The 22,902-nt window shown below is 37.8% G+C and overlaps 1 protein-coding gene across 1 annotated transcript in view; it reads left to right on the forward strand.

Moving 5' to 3' along the window:
- The window catches only part of LOC149828727 (hexokinase-1-like), a 49,035-nt gene that overhangs the window by 16,572 nt on the left and 9,561 nt on the right, over nt 1-22,902 (forward strand). Inside the window, exons 4-7 of the mRNA XM_090017697.1 lie at nt 2,252-2,326; nt 2,449-2,604; nt 2,820-2,918; nt 3,007-3,137. Of these exons, the coding sequence (XP_089873823.1) occupies nt 2,252-2,326; nt 2,449-2,604; nt 2,820-2,918; nt 3,007-3,137 (461 nt within the window). The remainder of the gene's footprint in view (nt 1-2,251; nt 2,327-2,448; nt 2,605-2,819; nt 2,919-3,006; nt 3,138-22,902) is intronic.

Here is a 22,902-nt window from a genome sequence, read left to right on the forward strand (position 1 = left end):
ATGCACTTGAATCTACTCAAAAGGAAGTATCTAAAAGATACTTTAGACAAGACCCATAAAAGGGTATAAATGGAAAAGCATAAAAATAAATAACACTTTATTTATGAGAGCAAAATGCTTAAAAAGCATTTAGAGGAATAATTTACACAAGGGGATGCACCCCTATTTATACAAGAGTATTAAGGAGAGCTCATAAGGAGCTCTCCCTTTCTAGCTGTTGGAACTTCCAACAACTAGAATTCTAGCCGTTGGACTAGTTCCAACAGTTAGAAAGTTGGTCAAGTTCCAACCGAAACTTGACCAAACTAGATGTATCTAGTTCTAATAGAATTAGATACCAAAAACAAAAAGGAAAATTACAAAAAACTAAAAAAGTATAAATACAAAAATTTATAATAATAATATTATATTATTATTATTATATATGTTCTATTTACATTTTAACATAAACAAAAGATGTTTATTCACACCTTCGTGTGTGATTTTAGCTCATTGTTGGCATTATGCTCTTGTTTTAGTTGATACACTTGGTTTTAAGTGTCGTTATATATAGGCAAGAGATGTTTATACATACCTTCATGTGTGTCTTTGGCCCTTTAGTGGCATGGTGATTATGCTCTTATTCTAGTGGCTGATACACTTGGTTTTAAGTGTCATTATATATAGACAAGAGATGTTTATACAAACCTTTGTGTGTGTTTTTAGCCCTTTAGTGGCATGATGTTTATGCTCTTGTTCTAATTGCTGATATACTTGATATTTGAGGTTTGGAGGCCTAGGAGGTGATTGTTTGTGGTGGTTAAACTAATGTTCTAATTTGCAAAATTCATTAAGATGTTGGAGATTTTTTAAAATCTATTCGTAATTTGTCTAAACTTATTTTCTTATGATAAATAATTCTTGAAATATTTTCATGCATTTTGCATTGTATATGCTTTAGTTGCATGAGTTATCAAATGATTAATTGTCTTGCATAGTTTGTGTAAGGTTATGTTTTTGTTTCTAAGCATATATTCAATAAACAAATATATATTTTGCTTATGTTGCCCTTTGTTGCGCTGTGTCAGTTTTGGTATATAAAGGTATAAACTTTGCTAAACTCAGCGTCTTATGGTAAGAATCCTGTGATGTAAGATCTGTAGAGAACATTAGGGGAGCACATGTATGCAGGATAGATTCTGACATTCACTGCATATATGTAGATGTAAAGTACAAATGGAACAGCAGTACATTTTGTCTTATAATATAAAGTAATCAATTGCATATCACATAGCGTGATCTGTCTATGCATCGTGCTAGAACCTTACAGTAGAAAGGATATACAGGGGGGTTCATACCAATAATAATGAATACTTCAAAAAGAAAAAAAAGAGTTATCTTTTTTTCTCTGAGTTATACTTAGCAAATCACATCTCCTTTCTTTTTATTCTCCAACTTTTGTTTTGGTCCCCAGCAATAATTAATTAATTATATGCTATATGCGCGCATTTGTATGTTATGAAGAAAACCTATGAACTAAATAATAGATATATGAACAGAAAGAATTAATGATCTATTTTGAACAATACATGTATCATTGGAGCAAATGAAAATCATATTAGTCTATTCTTTGTTGTTTCAAGGACACCTTATTTTGGACCAGAAATCAATTATTCTGGTTTATTAACTACCTTTAATGGAAAGTTTACTATGATGAGGGCAGAACACTGTGTCATCACTTTCCCAGCTTCCCTTGCGCATGAGAAAAACAGAAAAAGGGGAAATTTGTGGTTCCACTTTCCACAATCAATGAAAAGACAGGTGATCTCCAGGGATTCATTTATCCATGGATAGGGAGGTAAAATGAAACTGCGGTAAAGCCGAACCAGGCCTCCAATTTCTATGACAACCAATGTTCCCTAATGACGAGACAAGTTGGACATAATTGGTGGTGTTCTGGCTATCAAATTGGATCTGTTCTGTTTTTCAGTGTTCATGCCATGATTGAATGTGTTGTGAACATTGCGATATTTCATAAGTACATATTTACTGGAATACATTGTCGAGGTTGAGGCATGATTATAAATATCCAGTCTGCATGTGATGGTTGAGTAGTGTAAATTTCTAAATGCAGGATCCCCCCTATGATTGTGATATTTGTTTTAGAACAGTGAATTTTTCATATCTTAGCCTAAGTTCCAACTTGTCCTACCATTTGTTATATGTTATTTACTTTTTTCTGAATGTGGTTTTCTGTTTTTTCTGAAGTTAGGTTGACAAAGATGTAGCTGCCCAATTGACTGCAGCACTTGATAGACATGCTGTTGATATGCGTGTGGCTGCCCTGGTACAGATGTCTCCTTGCCTCTTTTGGCTTTAGTAGTTATATATTTTGTTGATGATGCCTAATAAGTTTTTACTTCTGTTTGTTTCTAAGATGTGGGCACTCATCAATTATTTATGATTTAGGTCAATGACACAGTTGGAACGTTGGCTGGAGGTAGATATGATAACACCGGTGTTGTTGCTGCTGTTATCTTGGGTACCGGAACAAATGCTGCCTATCTGGAGAATGCACAATCAATTCCTAAATGGCATGGCCTTTTACCTAAATCAGGGAAGATGGTTAGAGACATTTAGATACCCATTCCAAATCCGTTCTCCTTTTGTATTTTTGGTCTCTTGGTCTGGCACTATCAATATTCTTTTTAAGTTACATCATCCAGACATGTTCTCTTGAAAAAAGACATTCTTAGTTTTAGATAGCTAGACCATAGGAAAACCAGAAATGATAAAAGCAATGGGAAATTTACTTTGGCATGTGCATTGCCATATTGCAGGCCATCAACATGGAGTGGGGGAATTTCCGGTGTGCTCATCTTCCTTACACTGAATATGACGAGGCACTGGATGCTGAGAGTCTGAACCCTGGTGAACAGGCGAGTTTCGAAATGTTGCTGTTAAAATCTTTACAAAAAATATTTGAAATGATTTAAATGCTGAAAGATTTTGTTTTTTCTCTTGAAGATATTTGAGAAGATGATCTCAGGCATGTACTTGGGCGACATTGTTCGTAGAGTCTTACGGAGAATGGCTGAAGAGGCTGCTTTATTTGGTGAAAGTGTTCCAGAAAAACTTAAAGTTCCATTTATACTACGGTATAGTATTGTCTTTCACATCTTGGTGTTTGGCTTTTGCATCTACTGAACCATGATTATCATGCTATAACACACTGACATTTGGATTAGCATGTGCATCTTGTGTTGGCAATATGACACCAGGCATGATATTTGTTGAGAAATGTAATACTTGTATCACAATTGGTGTGCTATCCCTCTTTCTTTGTACATTCTATTATTTATAAGGGTATACCTGTATGTTTGCCTTTTATGTTGTAAAGTCAACCATGTCTGTCTTTATGTGAGATTAGGGGAGTCGGCTCCTTTATATATTTTTGTAACTTATTATTGCTTAATGAAGTTTTTATCTATTGTGGCCTCTCCTTGATAGGATTTCAAAGGTTTTTGAATGAATTTAGAGTACAAAACAAGAAGGAAAAAGGTTAGGATGTGTATAATATAGGTTAAGCTTGTAGTTTAGGCTATTTTGGGCATAGTTTGGGTGTAGTTTAGGCTATTTTGGGCATAGTTTGGGGTAACGTGGGGGAGATGGAGTGAAGTTTATTCTCCTATGAATGGAAAGATCCACTCACAGGAGCCAATGGTTTTTCCTAATTAGTGGCAGGGATCCACCCAAAGAGAAATCTCTCAAGTAGAGAAGCTCTCACAAGAATTCTTATTCAAGAATTGATCAAAATACGAGAATTACTTTTATTTATAGCCTTGCGTGAGTCTTCCCATGCAAGCTACCCATTTCATAGTTGATCCTGTTAGATTTAGGTTTTCTGAGGTTCTTGCAGAGAGAAAGAAGACAAGAAAAATGTTTGGCCTGAACTCTCACGATTCTCAATATGGGAAAATCGTGCCTCATTGTGACTATTTATATTCACTTTACACTAAAATACATCTTTACTAAATCACCCTTATTTACACAAAATACAAGAAGACTAATAAAGGGTATTTTAGGAAACATAATATATAATAAAATACAATAGGCAACTAGGAGATGTGAATAGTGATGGGAACAGTAACATCGTGAACAATGACGTGAGTGATATAAATCTGGATCAAGATCCAGATCCGACCACCTCAAACCTCACACTCTAATAGCCTCCCTCAAGTTGTACATGGTTAACAACCATGGACAACTTGCTTCTTAAATACCAAACCCTGTTTTTTGTAAGGCCTTTAGCGAACAAGTCAGCTACTTGGTCTTCAGTCCGGACATAGCTGGTATCCTTTGAAAAAGTGTATTCTGGATATATTTTGGATATTAAGACCCGGGTCCATTGTATATACAGTCTGAATATTAGGACCCGAGTCTTAAGTATGGTCCATTGTATGTTTTATTTCTTTTGGGTCTTTCGGGTCTGAACATTACACCATACCCGAACCCTCTGTTCATTTACACTTATTAATACAATGTTTAGGTCACGATTTCAGAACATTGAAATTGTGACAGCCGCACCCTTTGTTCTTCTATTTCCTTCTTCTCTTTTCTCATTTCACAGGTTTCTCTCGAACTTTCATGGTATCAGAGCTGAGATCCAGGATCGAAGAGGCTTCCTCAAAGAAGGGTTCCATCAGAACTAGAGGTTTGAGGTTTTATCTCTCTCGTGTTTTTCTCCTCTCTGTGGATTCACGTTTCACGTGAAATCCCTAATTTCATCATCGTGTTTCTCTCCTTTATCTCCTCTCTGTGGATTCACGTTTCACGTGAAATCCCTAATTTCATCATCGTGTTTCTCTTCTTTATCTCCTCTTTGTGGATTCACGTTTCACGTGAAATCCCTAATCTCATCACGGTAACGTGAAACTTTGAAACATCCAAAAGGATCGTTTCTCTCCTTGATTTTCTGGCTCAAATATTCTTCAATATTCAGTCCTCCTCCTTCGTCTGATATACCTAGATCTGATCGCATCTTTGCAACAGATCTGAGGCATTTTCCCTTCTGCGTGTTTCTTTTCTTTGATTGAAATATCAATTCATTCCTAACCAGTGTCTCTATCTCCATTTTGTATTTCTATTCTCGCTGTCTTATTTGGTATTCAGAAAACAGTTGACAGTTGATGTTATTTTACTTGTGCTTTATCTGCTATTTGTTCAATTTTTTATTGCTTCAAACATAAGCCTTATAAAAGGAGGAAAGGAAATTTTTTCTGGATCTGACAGACTCAGATCGCCAATCTCTTGAAAAGTGACAGCCGAGCAACAAAAAAAGAAAGAAAGAGGTGACCAGTACCCTTCTCCGCAACAAATTGAGTATTTCACTTCGTGATTGTTATTGTTAATTTTCTTCTCCCTCCTTTCTCTTCATGGATTCGCATTCCTCTCAATCGAGCATTTCTTCGAATTTTCTCAATCAGCTTGTTTTCGAAAAGCTAAACACCTCAAACTTCTTGATCTGGAAGAGACAAATTATCCCTTTTATAAGGAGCCAAGGACTCTTAGGCTACCTGGATGGAACCACTCCGGTACCACTAGAGTTTGTTACGAGAGGAGAAAGATGACAAAGGGGTAAGTTCAATTGTGTATGTTAAAAATGTGGAATATCTCAACTGGGAAAGGAAAGATCAGTTAGTGGTTGCATATATCACTTCTACCCTGTCCCAAGAGGTCCTTGTTGCCATTCCCGACAATTGTACAACCCTGCAACTTTGGGAGAGATTGGTTCAGACGTATTCAGGCGAGGATGGTTTTTCTCAAGAGAGAATTTCAGTTGCTAAAAAAAAGGTTCCATGACCATTATGGAATATCTGAACAAGATGAAGACTATCACAGACCAGCTTGCAGTTATAGGATGTGCGGTAAGTGACAGTGATATGGTGCAACAAACTCTGAGTGGATTGGGATCTGACTACCATATGATCGTTACTTCACTATTGTGTCTACCTGCCCTTCCTACCTTTGATGAGTTACGAGCTAAATTAATTCAGTACGAAATGACTCTGAAGGGTTTTTCTGAAGAAACTCATGTTCATACAAATTCCCAAGAAATTCTTGTCACAGGGGTGACTTACGGCCGAGGAAGAGGACGAGGGGGGCAAGGGCGAAGTGGACACGGAGGACGTGGTTTGCTCCCCACTCCGAACATGATGACTCATGCACAGGGACAAAGATCCATCCCCACTTGCTTCCTTTGTAACAAAAAGGGGCATATCAAGGCGAATTGTTGGCACAATCTAGAAAATAAAGGAAAGGCTTCACAGACAGAACCCAAAAGAAATTTCACCAATATCAGAGATAGTGGAGAGATTAAAGACCTGTTGATATCCGCCTTGTCAGAATTGAAATTGAAGCAGAATGATCAAGGCGCTTGGTTTGTTGACTCAGGGGCAACAACTCATGTGACTGGTGATGCAGGTAAACTTTCCAACCCTATTCCTTATTTTGGTGAAAGTAAAATTGTCACTGGCGATGGATCCCACCATCCTGTTTCTCATGTTGGAAAAACTGTCATTCCCATGTCATATTCCACCCTTGAACTTTCTGATGTTCTTCATGCTCCCAACATCAAGAAAAATATTGTCTCTGTTTCCAAACTTATTGATGATAATCATGCTTCGGTTGAATTCACTCCCTTCTCTGTGCAGGTCAAGGACCTTCGCACGAGGGAAACATTCCCTGAAGGAAAGAAACGAGGCAATATGTATGTCTTTGAAGAAGCTCCATGTCATTCCGTCCCCCCTGCTCATCTGGATTCAAAGTCTTCATTAGAGTCGTGTTATTCCTCTTCTACAAATGTTTTTAGTATTTTTGAATGTAATAAGCCTTTCTTATGACATAGTCGATTAGGACATTGTGGGAGTCATTTTATAGAGAAACTTGTCTCGAATAATCTCATCCCAAAAGAAAGTCTCAATGGGGATGAAAAAAGTCAGAAGTGTTCCAGTTGTCTTTTATGCAAAAGTCATGTATTGCCTTTTCATTTTATTAATAAGAGAGCTTCAAAACCTTTTGAGATAATTTGTTCTGATGTATGGGGACCCGCCCCAGTTGCCTCTGGATCTGGAAGCAGATACTACCTAATCTTTGTTGATAGCTATTCTCGATACACCTGGATATATTTCATAAAAAATAAGTCGGAAGTTTTCCTTTTGTTTCGAAATTTTCTTTCCTTAGTAAAAAATCAATTCTCTGAGTCTATCCAATTTTTCCAATGTGATGGAGGTGGGGAGTTCAGCTCTAGTGACTTTATTTCTTTTCTTCAAAATAATGGGATAGGAAGAAGGGTGTCCTGTCCACACACCTCTCAACAAAATAGGATTGCTGAGCGAAAACATAGGCATATCGTTGAAAGTGCCATGAGTATACTTCATGACAGTAATCTTCCCATCAAGCTATGGACAGAAGCTTTTCATTTTGCTGTACATGTGATAAGTAGACTGCCTATGGTTGTTCTGGAAAACAAGTCCCCTTATTACTGTCTTTTTGGAGCTCATCCTAATTATCATGATTTGCGTGCCTTCGGATGTGTTTGTTATGTGCACATTGATCGGTCCTTGAGAAATAAATTTCAGGACAAGGCTCAAAAGTGTAGATTTGTGGGATACGCAGACGACTACAAAGGATATAGGTGTTATGATCTAACCAACAGGCGCATCAGAATCTCAAGGAATGTTGTCTTTGATGAGCAAAATTTTGATCACAGAGTCGACACAACGAACATGTCATCTAACACAACTGAAGTTTATTATCCTTGGTTGAATTCAGAACTTTTTACCAGTTCCAATGAAGTCTGTCCTCCAGATTGTGTACAGCAAGAAGAAGGAATGTTTGAAACCACCAGGACATCGAGATCACAGAATAAGGAAGAAGTATCATCATCCGTACCAGGCAGATACAAGGGCATTTCCTATTCTAGACAGAGAACGAGAACATCAAGTCATCTAAATTCCGTCTCAGCAACCGACCCTATTCCTTCTCATACCCTTGAAGTTAGGAGGTCAAATCGCATACGACATCCTATTGATAGATGGGTGAGCTACAACAACTTTTCCTTGGACTTTCAGTTGTTTTTAACAGCCCTCAATAAGGAAGATGAACCTATTATGTACTGTCAGGCAGCTACTTCTACCAAATGGGTAGAAGCCATGAATGATGAAATACAATCCTTACATGAATGTGGAACCTGGGAAATTGTTCTAAACAAGGTTTTAAAACCCATGACTTGGAACTCGACTCGTTCTTTATTGACTCGTGACTCGGCGGGTCAACTCGGTGATTCGGACCGGGTTTTGTTAACTTTTGATTTTAAAAGAAAAATAATATATAATTTGTCTGAAACCATGTTTTTGAGTAAACATAGTCTCCAACATGGTTGCTAGTTGAGGAAGCGATACGGGAAGCGGGAGCGGGAAGCGAGGCACTTTCAAAATTTTAGGAAGCGGGGAAGCGTGGGACCACTTAGGAGCGATTCGGGAAGTGTCTCGGAAGCGACCTAGGAAGCGTCTCAGAAGCGACATAGGAAGCATCTCGGAAGCGAGGGGGAAGCGAAAAAATAAAAATAAAAAATAAAAAATACAAAAAATTGAAAAAAACAGGGGAAGCGAGGGGGAAGCGTGGGGGAAGCGCGCTTCCCATTAAAGGGAAACGCGTCCCCCATTAAAGGGAAGCGTGCTTCCCAAAAAAGGGGGACGCGCTTCCCAAAAAAGGGGGACGCTTCCCCCCACGCTTCGGAAGCGCGATGTTCCGCGCTTCCCCTTTTAGCTAGGCGCTTCCGGTAACCCTGATCTCCAAATGTCTGTAAGAATATAAAAACAACTGCAAAGAGCTATAGAGGTTTGCTTGAATAATTGAATTTGATATCTATACAAGCACTTTGACTAATTCATGACTTGAATTAGAGGATTTGGTCACCATGAGTTCAGTCTGCTACTACCTAAGGTTCCTAAAATGGCCAATCATATATGCTAGCTTGTTTTAAAAGTTTTAATTCCCTCTCTAACAAATCCATAAATGTAAAATAGGGATATATGTGCATATTGAAAGTTTACAGAATGCCCAATATCAACATAAATAAGCAATTTTCTCATGTATAAAACTATGCAGGAAATATATTAATGGCACAACTATAAAAAGACTACTAATATTTGAATATGTACAATGCTTGTTCACATAACAAATGGATGATGAAACCTAAATGTGACTTCCCATAGGCACAGTTGACCCTCCATATATAGTGAGAATCATTTCTTTAAAATATTTTGCTAGAATAAGTTGATAAGAGAGGGTGAACATTAGTTCGAACAACATGGCGATTTTATTCTATGGATTTAAATGCTTTTTTATCTTTAAATGATTTTTATTTTCTTTTTTATACAAAATCTGGGGGTAACCCTTGTTAAAATATATGTACTTATATATTTCGAAACTGTAATTTGAAACTCAAAAAACAAATTTCAAACATCCCAAAACTCGCCCGAGTCAGGCCGAGTCAAGCCGAGTCAAGCCGAGTCATGCCGAGTCAGGCCGAGTCAGGCCGAGTCAGGCCGAGTCAAGGCCGAGTTTTGGCAAACCGAGTTTGCCTTGCCGGGTTGACTCGTTGGAGGGCCGAGCCGAGTCAACGAGTTGACTCAGAGAGTTTTAAAACACTGGTTCTCAGAACACCTGACAAAAATGTTGTCGGATGCAAATGGGTCTACAAAATAAAGTATAAACCAGATGAAACCATTGAACGATACAAGGCAAGATTGGTGGCAAAGGGGTTCACCCAAGAAGCAGGGCAAGATTATGATGAGACCTTCAGCCCGATGGTGAGAATGGGAATGATTCGAATCATTCTTTCCCTGGATGTTGAACATGGATGGAAGCTGAGTCAGCTTGATGTAAAAAATGCGTTTCTGCATGGGGATTTGAAGGAGGAAGTCTATATGGAACAACCTCCTGGATATCAAGAACAAAACTGTAAAACCCATGTGTGCAGGCTAAAGAGAGCTATTTATGGTCTAAAACAAGCATCTCGTTCTTGGTTTGACAGCTTCTTGCTTGAGATTCAAAAGCATGGATTTTCACATTCCCTACTGGACCACTCATTATTCATTTTTAGAAGTCAGAATGTGACCACCCTACTGTTAATCTATGTTGACGATATTGTCATCACAGGAAACTCTGAAGCTCACATCAAAGAAGTAAAAAACTTGCTAGGCCAGAGGTTCAAAATGAAAGATCTTGGTGTCTTGTGTTACTTTCTTGGTGTAGAAGTTGACAGCCAGGCTCATGGTTTGACTCTCACTCAACACAAGTATACAATAGATGTTCTCAGTAAGGCAGGTATGAAAGACTGCAAGCCTCTAGGAACTCCAAGTGTGCTTCACCAAAAACTTAGCATTCATGATGGAGACCTGTATGAGGACCCCACCAGATATCGCAGTCTAATATGGATGTTACAGTATCTCACATTTACTCGCCATGATATTGTTTATTCAGTTAATCAAGTGTCGCAGTTTATGCATGCACCACGTACTGGACATATGAAAGCGGTTAAGAGGATCCTTAGATATCTGAAAGGAACCATTGGGGACGGATTGATATATTCCCCACAGTCATCTGGCAGCAAGGATGAGCATGAACTTACTGTATATTGTGATGCAGACTGGGCAGGAGACCCTGATGAACGAAGATCTACATCAGGATATTGTGTCTTCATTGGTAGAAATTTAGTCTCTTGGAGTAGCAGAAAACAAAAGGCTGTCGCTAGATCAAGCACTGAGTCTGAGTATAGATCCATGGCTACCGCTACTGCCGAAGCCACTTGGATCAGGCATCTACTAACTGAAGTGAGAGAAAAGATATCTCACTCTACCTTGCAGTGTGACAATCAAAGCGCTCTCAACATGTCATTCAATCCCGTACATCACAGTCATGCTAAGCATATTGAGATCGACCAACATTTTGTGAGACAAAAGGTTGAAGAAAAAGAGATTGAGCCTGAGTTCGTCAATACTGAAAGACAAGTTGCAGACATATTTACAAAGGGTTTGACAAAAGATCGTTTTTGGATGCTTAAAGGCAAGTTGTTCATGGTCCAAAACCATGATCAACTTGAGGGGGGGTGAAAAAGTGTATTCTGGATATATTTTGGATATTAAGACCCGGGTCCATTGTATATACAGTCTGAATATTAGGACTCGAGTCTTAAGTATGGTCCATTGTATGTTTTATTTCTTTTGGGTCTTTCGGATCTGGACATTACACCAGACCCAGACCCTCTGTTCATTTACACTTATTAATACAATGTTTAGGTCACGATTTCAGAACATTGAAATTGTGACAACCGCACCCTTTGTTCTTCTATTTCCTTCTTCTCTTTTTTCATTTCACAGGTTTCTCTCAAACTTTCATCCTCCACTTTCTAACGAATAAAATATTGATCAATTTCTATATATTTTGTCTTTCTATGTTGAATGAGACTTACTGAAATCTTGATAACTCCTTGATTATCTCACAACAAGAGTGACTTGGGGATGACTTCTCCCAAATCATACATGTGTCTAATCCATGTCATCTCAGCTGTAACTGTAGCTATGAAACAATATTCAGCCTCTGAACTTGACCTCACAACAACCTTTTGTTTCTTACTACTCTATGAGATCAAATTTCTTCCAAGAAAAACATAATATCCAGAAACAAACCTTCTCTCATCAGGATCTTCTACCTGAATAAGCTCTAACCATTAACATATCTTCATGTGGTGCCCTATTTTTGTAGAGCAAGCCATCTTCAACAATACTGTTTAAATATCTCAAAATTCTTTTTTCATACCCTCCATATGTGATGTTCTAGGCTGATGCATGAATTGTGACACTTGATTAACAAGAACAATATCTGGACGAGTGAAAGTGAGATAATGCAACATTCTGTGTTGGGTCATGAAACAATTCTCCATCATTTGTGCTCAATCTCTGATGAATGGGAACTGGGGTTGCAGCAAGTTTACAATTTTTCATTCCCGTTTTATTTAGGAGATCCATCGTGTATTTGTGCTGAGTTAAAATAAGGGGATCAGCTTGCCGATTTACCTCTATCCCAAGAAAATACCGTAATAGACCAAGATCTTTCATCTTTAAATTTTTGTGCAAGAACCTCTTTACTTCAATATGTTCACTACAACTGTCAGTAACAATTATATCATCAACATAAATTAGTAACAGTGATAAAATTGTTACCATTGTAAATGAAAAGTGAACGATCTAATGGGGACCGAGTAAAACCATAGCCTTGATTTGCAACTTAAAAACTCTCAAACCCCAAAACCTTGAAGCATGCTTTAGTCCATAAATAATTCTTTTTAGCCTACAAACATGAGTTTTTGGATTTTTTCACTATACCCTGGTGGCTGTTCCATATAAACTTCCTCCTTAAGATGCCTATATAAGATCACATTCTTTACATCCAATTGACTTAGTTGCCACCCATGATCGACTGCCAGAGAAAGGATGATCCGTATAGTTTCTATTTCAACTTTAGTCCTTAATTTGAATGCCAATTTGCATCCAACCACATTCTTTCTAGGTGAGAGCTTGACAAGATCCCATGCATGCATTCTCTCCAGCACATTTAACTCTTTGGCCATAGTTTGTTGCCATTCCTCTTTTAAAGATGATTCTGTATATGAACTGGGCTCAAAATGGGTATGCATTAAGACAAAAATTATACGATGCTTGGGAGAAAAAGTGTCATAGGATACAAATTGAGTTGGAGGAATAGAAATTCTAGAGCTATAGCGTACCCAAGGGAGACTAGGTGAAGATGAAGACTCTCTTGCTGCAAGCTCAGGATCAGATGGAAGGAAATCTGAAATGGCCTCTAAGTTTCCCGATTCATCTTGATTTACTTGATCCCAAAATGACATTTCTACTACCTTATTTCTTCTAGAATAAGTTTGACCAAATCGATTTCCTCCATTTTGAACATAATTTCTTGTGTTTCTCCATGACCAACTGTCTCTTGTTTTTATTGAAAAGGGAATTAAAAATGAAAGATCCAATACTTTCTTCCTTATCCCTGAACTGCTCAAAATATGGTGTTAGCTCATGAAAGATCACGTTTCTAGATATCTAAATTTACCTCTCAGCAGGATCATAGCATTTATATCCTTTCTAACCTTCAACAAATCCCAAGAAATAGCATTTCACAACATTAGGAAGTTTTTTATCTTTGTATCTTTCAAGCAAACGATCATAGCAAACACACCAAAAAACCTTCGTTAACTTATAGTTGGGAATAACAACATATAACTTTTGATAAGGAGAAATGCCTTTAAGAACTCTGGAGAGCATGCAATTAATTTGATATATTGCCATATTAATAGCATCAGCCCAATAAATCCTTGGTACACTTCTTGAAAATAAGATTGCTTTGGTTGTCTCCATAATATGGCTATTCTTTCTTTCAACAACTCCATAGGACAATTTTTGGTGCAGAATCCTTCTCTTTCAAATAACATTGAAACACATTACTAATGTATTCTCCCCTTGAATCCTAACAGAAGGTTTTAATGAGAATAGAAAACGTATTTTCAATCATTGCATATAATTTTAAAGATGCCAAGAAGTTCACTTCTATTTCTCATGAAATATATTACAATAATTAATAAAAGTAAGTTGAACCTCCCTTAGACAAAATAGATGAAGTACCTTGTCAATCAAATTGTATAACATCAAAAGGCATATTAGACTCTTTTTCTCTGGACCCAAAAGGCAAGACACAACTTTTTGCTAAACGACAAGTCGACAACTTTGACATTCTTTAACATGATAAAATATGACTAATTTGGACTCACTAAGACTCCTTGATGAGACAAGATATTATAACCTCAAATTGGATATGTGCCCCAATTTTTGATACCATAGGACAGACTCATCCACAGTCGCACCTCCTACACCGCCTTTAATCATTCTTTCTGCACATATCTAGCCAGTCCAAGTAGCAGAGATTGTAATGAAATGAGCGTAAGATAAATAGGAGCCAACTAAGGGCATACAAAGGCACAATTCAACATACACAATCACAAGTCCACTGGGGACAACATAAAAAACTAACAAAGGTTTGCAATAAATATAAAAATAATGGAATTTATTGATAAATATGCTTAACTAGAAGCATAACTTGAATGGGGACAATGTGTCCCTATTTATACACAAAAACCAAAGAGACAAGGAGCCTTAGGAGCTCCCATAGAGTCGTTGGGAGCTCCCAACCGTTGGGAGCAATCCCAACAACTCTATGGGTAATTCCTATAGAGCCCCTCAAAGCTAACCTAATTACATTTCTAAGAAAAATAAAAATATACCTAACCTAATCTGTTCCTATTGAACTGACCTAGTTAAATGAGTTGAAATGACCAAAATGCCCTTGTTAGACATTATATATATTCTTTACATTTAAGAATATATATATATATATATACACTTTAACACCCCTCCTCAAACTTCCGATGTATACACTGAAAGTTTGTTAAGTAGAAAGATGAAACGAGGTGCAACAAGAGCTTTGGTGAAGAAGTCAGTAAGTTGGTATTCAGATGTAACATATGGTAGTTCGATAACTCTTCTCAAATATTTATCTCGTACATAATGACAGTGTATCTCAATATGCTTGGTACAATCATGAAAGGTGTGATTGTTGACAATGTAGATCACATTTTTGTTGTTTCCACACATCTTTGAAGGCCTGAAGATGTCTATTCCCATATCTCTGAGAAGATTCCTTAGCCATACAAGTTTTATGGTTGTCGTAGCCATGACTCGATATTTAGCTTCAGTAGAAGATAGTGAAACCTTCTGATGCCTCTTGCACCTCCACGAAATCAAAGAGTCCCCTAAAAAAACACAAAAACCAGTAGTTGAGACCTTATCATTGAGATTTTCTCCCCAATTAGCATCAATATAAGCAAGTAAATCTAAAGATGAGGATGGGGATAAGAAAATCCCTTTATTTATAGAATTTTTTATATCTCATAATCAGTAACGCAACACTCGTGTACGGTGGTTGGAGCATGCTGAAACCGACTTGTAGAGCGAAAAACATGAGCTATGTCTGGTCTAGTGATGATCAAATAAGTGAGTGAATCAATTGTCTATATAGACTTGGATCTTCTAGAAGTGTCCCATCTTTAAGCCTTAGGTTTGCATTGACAACTTTAGGAGTCTCTACGTTCTTGTCATCAGTAATCCTAGACTTAGCACAAATATCAGTAGAAAACTTCATCTGATAGAGAATATAGCCCTTGGGAGAGTAGGCAACTTCAATACCTAAAAAATATCTTAAAAATCCCAAATCAGACATATCAAAAATTTTCTTTCAAAACATTTTCAATTTCATTAACTCCTTGTTCATCATTTCCTGTTATTAACGTGTCATCCACATATAAAAGAAGAATAACAATATTGGTGCCTGTACTTTTGAAAAAAAGAACACTATCAGTATAACAAGAATGAAAGCCCAAATGAATCATAACATTACTAAATCTATCATACCTGGATTTAGGTATGAGACCATATAATTCCTTTCTAAGTCTAAGGATGTTTCCTTTAGTAATACCAAAGTTCGATGGAGGGTCCATATAAACTTTCTCATTTAATTCATCGTTAAAAAAAGCATTTTTGACGTCAAGTTGATAAATAGGTCATTTTTGTGTGGAAGCAACGACTATGAGGATCCTATCACTAGTCATCCTAGCCACAAGTGCAAATATTTCTTCATAGTCAATCCCGTATTCTTAAGAATAACCTTTGGCTACGAACATGACTTTATATCTCTCTAGACTTTCATCACTCTTGGTTTTAACATTGAACACCCATCTACAACCTATGGTTTTCTTCCCTAGAGGTAAAGCGGTTGTTTTCCATATCTTGGCTTGCATAAGGGCATCTAATTCTACGTTCATAGCCTCAATCCAATGAGAGAAGTTTTTAGCTTCGTTATAATTAAATGTTCATGACAAGAATGTAATGCTATTAAGCAAGCTCTATAGTTTGGTGACAGGGAGTCATAAGACACAAGCCTATCGGGTGGAATGAAAATACGACTGGATTTTCTAAGACAAGATTCTTTTATAGAGGAATTATGACTAATCTCTAAATTGCTATCCAAGGTCTCTTCTTCGGGAGAAGAATACTTTTCCAATGCATTTTGAGGATTGCTTTGCTCACGTCGGGTATAAACACTAATCCATTTAATGGATCTTTCATCTATTATATTACTTTCTTTAGTATGACTATCACAAGGTTCTCTATACTCATTACTAGAATGATTATCATTAACATCTTTATTATTCAATGACTAATCACAATTATAATAATCATTTTTTGAAGAAAGATTAAATAAAAAAGTATAGTCTACTTCCTCTTTTCTATTTCTTTTATCAAAACAATTCTCATTTTCTAGGAAAGTCACATCTTTAGAAACATATATATAGTTCATTGTGTATGTAAACTAAAATACCCATCAGGGGTATTTCAGTCATTTTGGTGTGTAATAGGTGTCAGTCCACTAGGGACTGATGATGTTGTTTCCTATTTCCTATTTTCTTTTTTCTTTTACTTTTTATCTTTGAGATGTAACAAGTGTTGGGAGCTGGTCCAACTAGCTATTGGACTGGAAATCTAGACGTTGGGACTGGCCCAAGAGCTAGTTGGGCCAGCCCCTTAAGTATGGGAGTGCCTATTTAAAGGCAATCCCTCTTGTATTTGTAATGCTTGCTGCCAAGCATATTTGAATAAAAGCCTTATTATTTTTTATGTGTTCTCTTTTGAGAGCTTGTGTTGGCCCTTGTGGCTCTTTGTATTTGGCTCATTAGAGGCTTTTGTACTTGTGAGTGTGCACCTTTGTAGCTATTTTCTGGCATTGTATTTGTTCTCTTGTTGTTTCATTACATGGTATCAAAGCTTTTGGTGCTCTTAGGAAAAAACTTGAAGAGGAGATTCGTGAGATTGGTGGAGCATTGGTTTGTTGGCTCGTTGCCTTGATAAGCACGCCATCAAACTTGTTCAACACTTTTTCCTTGCTTTCTTCTCTTCTTTCTTCTCATTGTTATCTCTATTCTTTCCTTCACTATGGCTAATAAAGAAATTATAACAGTTGTTCCCATCAAATTTGATAGAAAAAAGTACATGTGGGCTGCGGTGGTGAAAAAAATCCTCATGGGTAAAGATTTATGGCATTTTGTTGATGCATCCGCATTGGAACCACAACCAATTCTTACAAAATTGGTTATTGGAACCGATGGTGGATCCAAAAAAGAAAGCCTTAAGAGGATTGAAAGAGAAAAGGCTATGCTTGATTATAAAAAATCCTATAAAGAGTAGAAAGTAGGCCATGCTAAGGTTCTTTTCCTCTTTATGGGTTGTATGCATGATGAGCCTTGCTCTGATATTCTTGAATTTTAAAGAGCCGATGAGGCTTGGGAATACGTTAAACAACAACAACAAAAACAACAACAACAACAACAACAACAACTATGCCTTCATCCCAAAACAATTGGGGTCGGCGATATGAACCAAAAAAGAAAATCATTCTGGGTCTTCCACATGAATCTTTCTCCTCCATATTAGAATGTGGAATATGGATTGGATATGGATCCGATATCGGATCCATATCCATCCACGAGTTTTGCTTTAAGTTGTATCATAATGTAACATGTGTTACTTATAAGGGGCAATGTTGTCCTTGTAAAAGATTTTCGTAACCCTATACTAATGAAGGACTAGTGCAGCAACCGAGACAGATTGGGCTGCCGATTTCACAAGAAAGGTTCTCTCTTTCTCTTTTTCTCTCTCTCTCACGTGTTTTCACATGGTATCAGAGCACGCTGTATTCCTGGGTAGAAAAAAGGATCTTCCTCAGGGACGTGAACAGCCAAGCAATAGCCGAGTTCTCCCTCAGGGACGTGAACAGTCAAGCAAAAGCCGAGTTCTCCTTGTTTTTTTGAAGTTGTGAATCTGGTCCTCCTCAGCAACGTGAATTTGTTCACGTGAATCAGGTTCTCTCCCCTCTCTGTCAACGTGTTCTTCTTGTTTTTTTCAGAAGTCGTGAATCTGGTCCTCCTCAGCAACGTGAATTTGTTCACGTGAATCAGGTTCTCTCCCCTCTCTGTTAACGTCTGCTACCTAATTTGTCTTCTTCAATTTTCCTTTTCCAGCAATTGGTATTTCACCTTCCTTTCTCATAGTTTTTCTTATTGATTTCACCTTCTTTTCTTATAGTTTTCCTTATTCCTCTTTATTCACACACAGCAACTAGTAGTTTTTTTTATCCACACACAGCCTGCTGCAGTTTTTTTATTATTCCTCTTAATCCACACACAGCCTGCTGCAGTTTTTTATTCCTCTTAATCCACACACAGCCTGCTGTTTTTTTTATCCACACACAACAACTTGTCATAACTGGGTTAGTTGTTGCACTTCTTTTTCTTAATTTACCCACAGCAACTGCAGGTCATTTTTTCTTCTTCATTCATTCTCAGTTTACACAAAAAGGCTGAATTCGTTTCTTCTGGTACCTATTTTTGTCATAAGCTGCGTCACTCTATTCTTTGTTTTCAGTCACATTTCTGTCATAAGCCTACAAATGGATTCTTCAGGCAATTCTAGTCTTTCCTCCAACTTCCTGGGGAAGCTGGTTTCGGAAAAATTGAATACAAATAACTATTTGACTTGGAAAAGGCAGATTACCCCTTTTATTCGCAGTCAAGATCTTTCAGGTCACTTGGATGGCTCCACTCAAATACCTCCGGAATTTGTCACCACCGAAGAAAAAGGGGATGGAGCAATGTCAAGCACCATTCGCAATCCTGTATTTACTGCTTGGATGAAACGTGATCAAGCTCTCGTTGCATATATCACTTCCACACTGTCGCAAGAAGTTTTGGTTTCTATCCCTGATGATTGCACATCTAAAGTATTGTGGGAAACTTTAGCTCAAACCTACTCTCAAATATCAGAGGCTAAGGTGCTGTTTCTCAAGCGTGAATTTCAGCTTTTAAAGAAGGGAGCAATGACCATTATGAATTTTTAAATCAAGTCAAAAGCATCACAGATCAATTAGCTCTTGTTGGATATCCAGTGTCCGACAAAGAAAATGTGTAACAAACACCGAATGCCCTGGGATCAGAGTATCATGTACTTGCCACTTCTTTATTATGCTTGCCTTCGTTGCCCAGTTTTGAGGAATTACGTGCTAAACTCTTCCAATACGAGATGTCATTGAAAAGCATATCTGACGCTTCAGCAGGGCAACCATCTACGCATGAGATTCTTGTCACAGGGACGTTTGCTGATCGTACACGGGGATGGCGTGGCAGAGGCAAGGGAAATCCAATCCAGGGTGGACGTGGGTTACTACCTACACCAAATTCTAATGCCAATTTTTCAAAGAATGTTCCCACATGCTATCAGTGCAACAAACGAGGTCATATCAAGGCCAACTGTTGGTTCAACCCACAAAATCGGAATAGAATGCAAAACACCAGAAATGTTGGTACATCAGGAACTGCAGGTACGTTCCGAGTCAGTGAAGATGCTAAGGATCTCCTTCTATCTGCTATGGCCAACTTGAATCTGAAGCAAAATGATGATGGAATATGGTATGTTGACTCTGGGGTAGCAACCCATGTCACTGGTAATGCAGGTAAGTTCTCTACTCTGACTCCCTCTTTTGGAAAATCTAATATTGTAACCGGAGATGGGACTCACCACCCTATTTCGAACATAGGCAATGTCGTCATTCCTTTGTCTAAGACATCTATTCTTTTATCTGCTGTTGTTCATGCACCAAATATAAAGAAAAATATTGTATCTGTTTCCAAGCTTGTTGATTCTACCAATTCTTCTGTGGAATTTACTCCTACTTCTGTCTTTGTCAAGGATCTTCAAACGAATGAGATGCTCGCTAAAGGAGAGTGACGTGGAGACATGTATGTCTTTAATGAAGATCCAACTTCCAGTCTCCTGAAGCCCCAGTCTGATCTCGTCTCCAAAAGTGTCCTAAGTACATCCAAATATAATAAGTCAGATCTCTGGCATTCTCGTCTTGGTCATTGTAGTCAAGTCTTTATTGAAAAGTTAGTGTCCAATGGTCTTCTTTCAGAGTCTTTTTCACCCTTATTGAGGAATAAAATATGTCCCAGTTGTCAGGTTTGCAAAAGTCATGTACTTCCATTTCATCAAATAAATAAAAGAGCTTCTATACCTTTTGAGATAATATGTTCAGATGTTTGGGGCCCAACTCCTAATCCTTCCTTTTCTGGAAGTAAATATTATGTGTCCTTTATTGACAGTTTCTCTCGTTTTACCTGGATATTCTTTATGAAACACAACAGAGGTCTTTTCCATTTTCCGTCACTTTCATGCCTATGTTAAAAATCAATTCTCTCAAAATATCCAAATTCTCCAATGTGATGGAGGTGGTGAGTATTCCTCTAAAGAATTTTTAGATTTTCTCCAAGATAATGGGATGCATCGTAGAGTTTCTTGCCCGTACACTCCACAACAAAATAGAATTGCTTTACGTAAACACAGACATATTGTGGAAAGTGCAATGAGTATGATGCATGGGAGTAACTTACTCATTAGTCTTTGGTCTGAAGCCTTTCACACTGCCACTCATGTGATAAACCGCCTTCCTATGCCTATTCTTGAAAATCAATCTCCCTATTATGTTCTCTTTGGCGCACATCCCGATTATAATGAGTTACGAGTTTTTGGGTGCACATGTTATGTTCATATTGACAAATCCATGAAGACTAAATTCCAAGACAAAGCCTCTATATGCCAATTTGTAGGTTATGCAGATGAACACAAGGGTTACATATGCTATGATCCTGCAAATAAGAAGATTAGAATTTCCAGAAATGTTTTTGATGAAAATAATTTTCTGGGAAAAGAAACAGATGCCAATCGTGAACCTACTGGTTCAGTTGCTAATTGGTATGATCCATGGCTTAGTGCTGAACTTATTTCACATGCTGCCGGGCATACTATTCTGTCTCCTGAAAGCATACATGGTGAGTCAGTTTCAGATGATGCATCACAAGCAGAGTGTCTAAGATACAAAGGAAATGTGTATACCAGGAGATCTAGAGAGCAAACGAATGTACCTGTTGAAGAACACATTGCATTGTCTAATGACAGAGAAGCACCAAGAAGATCAGGCAGGATAAGGCACCCTATTGAAAAGTGGGTTAGTTATGACAACTTTTATATGGACTTTCAGATCTTTCTATCCCAGATTGAAAAACACGATGAACCACTTGGTTTTCATCAAGCTATCCAATCCAACAAATGGATTGAAGCGATGAATGAGGAGATCGAGGCACTTCATGAATGTCGAACATGGGAGATAGTTGGCCGTCCTCCAGACAAAAATGTTGTTGGTTCCAAATGGGTTTATAAAATTAAATATAAACCGGATGGTAGCATTGAACGGTACAAGGCGCGTCTTGTGGCCAAGGGTTTCACTCAAGAATATGCTCAGGATTATGATGAGACATTCAGCCCAGTGGTGAGAATGGGAACTATTCGCATTATACTTGGCCTGGCAATTGAACATGGGTGGATCCTCAATCAGCTTGATGTTAAGAATGCATTCCTTCATGGAGACTTAAAGGAAGAGGTCTATATGGAGCAACCTCAAGGTTATACAGAGGGAAGGCCAAAAGAATATGTATGCAAGTTAACCAGAGCTTTGTATGGATTGAAGCAAGCTTCTAGGTCATGGTTTGAAAGCTTTTCCTTAGAAATCCATAAACATGGTTTCTTTCGTTCCCAACTTGACCATTCTCTGTTCATATATAGGAACGGTACCACTGTGGTTTTCTTACTCATATATGTTGATGATATTGTTATCACTGGTAATGCTGCAGACCATATTCAGCGAATTAAAGTTCTATTGAGTATGCGATTCAAAATGAAAGACCTTGGGGAGCTGAGATATTTCCTTGGAGTAGAGGTAGATAGACAAGGTGATAAAATGTCATTAACTCAACATAAATACACTCTTGATCTTCTAGCTAAAGCAGGAATGACAGATTGTAAACCTCTACCCACACCCAATGTTGTTAATCAAAGACTCAGTATCTGTGATGGTGAGTTATATCCTGATGCTGTCAAGTATCGGAGTTTAGTAGGTATGTTACAATACCTTACCTTCACTAGACCAGACATTGTGTATTCTGTCAATCAAGTATCTCAATTCATGCATGAACCAAAGACTGGTCACATGGATGCTATCAAACGCATTCTTCGCTATCTAAAAGGAACGGTGGGTGATGGACTCACATATACTCAATCTTCATGGAAATCACCAAAACATGACATACTTGCCTATACAGATGCAGATTGGGCAGGGGATCCAGATGAGAGAAGGTCTGTTTCAGGATACTGTGTTTTCATTGGGAGAAATCTTGTCTCATGGAGTAGCAGAAAACAAAAGGCTGTGGCAAGATCTAGCACAGAGGCAGAGTATAGATCTATGGCAGCTACCACAGCAGAAGTGACCTGGATTAGGCATCTTCTTACAGAGATGGGAGAGGATATCTCAAATTCGACACTTATGTGTGATAATAGAAGTGCTATACAAATTGCATTCAATCCAATCCATCACAGTCGGACTAAACATATTGAAATCGATCAACATTTCATCAGACAAAAGATAGCCGACAAAGAGATTGAACCAGTTTATGTGCCTTCAGAAGACCAAGTTGCCGATATGTTTACAAAAAGGTCTTACAAGTCATCGTTTCTGGTATCTGAAGAACAAGTTGCACATGGTTCAACCCCATGCACAACTTGAGGGAGGGTATTA

Source organism: Nuphar pumila, chromosome 9 (assembly GCF_984573655.1).
Source record: "Nuphar pumila chromosome 9, dmNupPumi1.hap1.1, whole genome shotgun sequence".
NCBI classification, from domain to species: domain Eukaryota; kingdom Viridiplantae; phylum Streptophyta; class Magnoliopsida; order Nymphaeales; family Nymphaeaceae; genus Nuphar; species Nuphar pumila.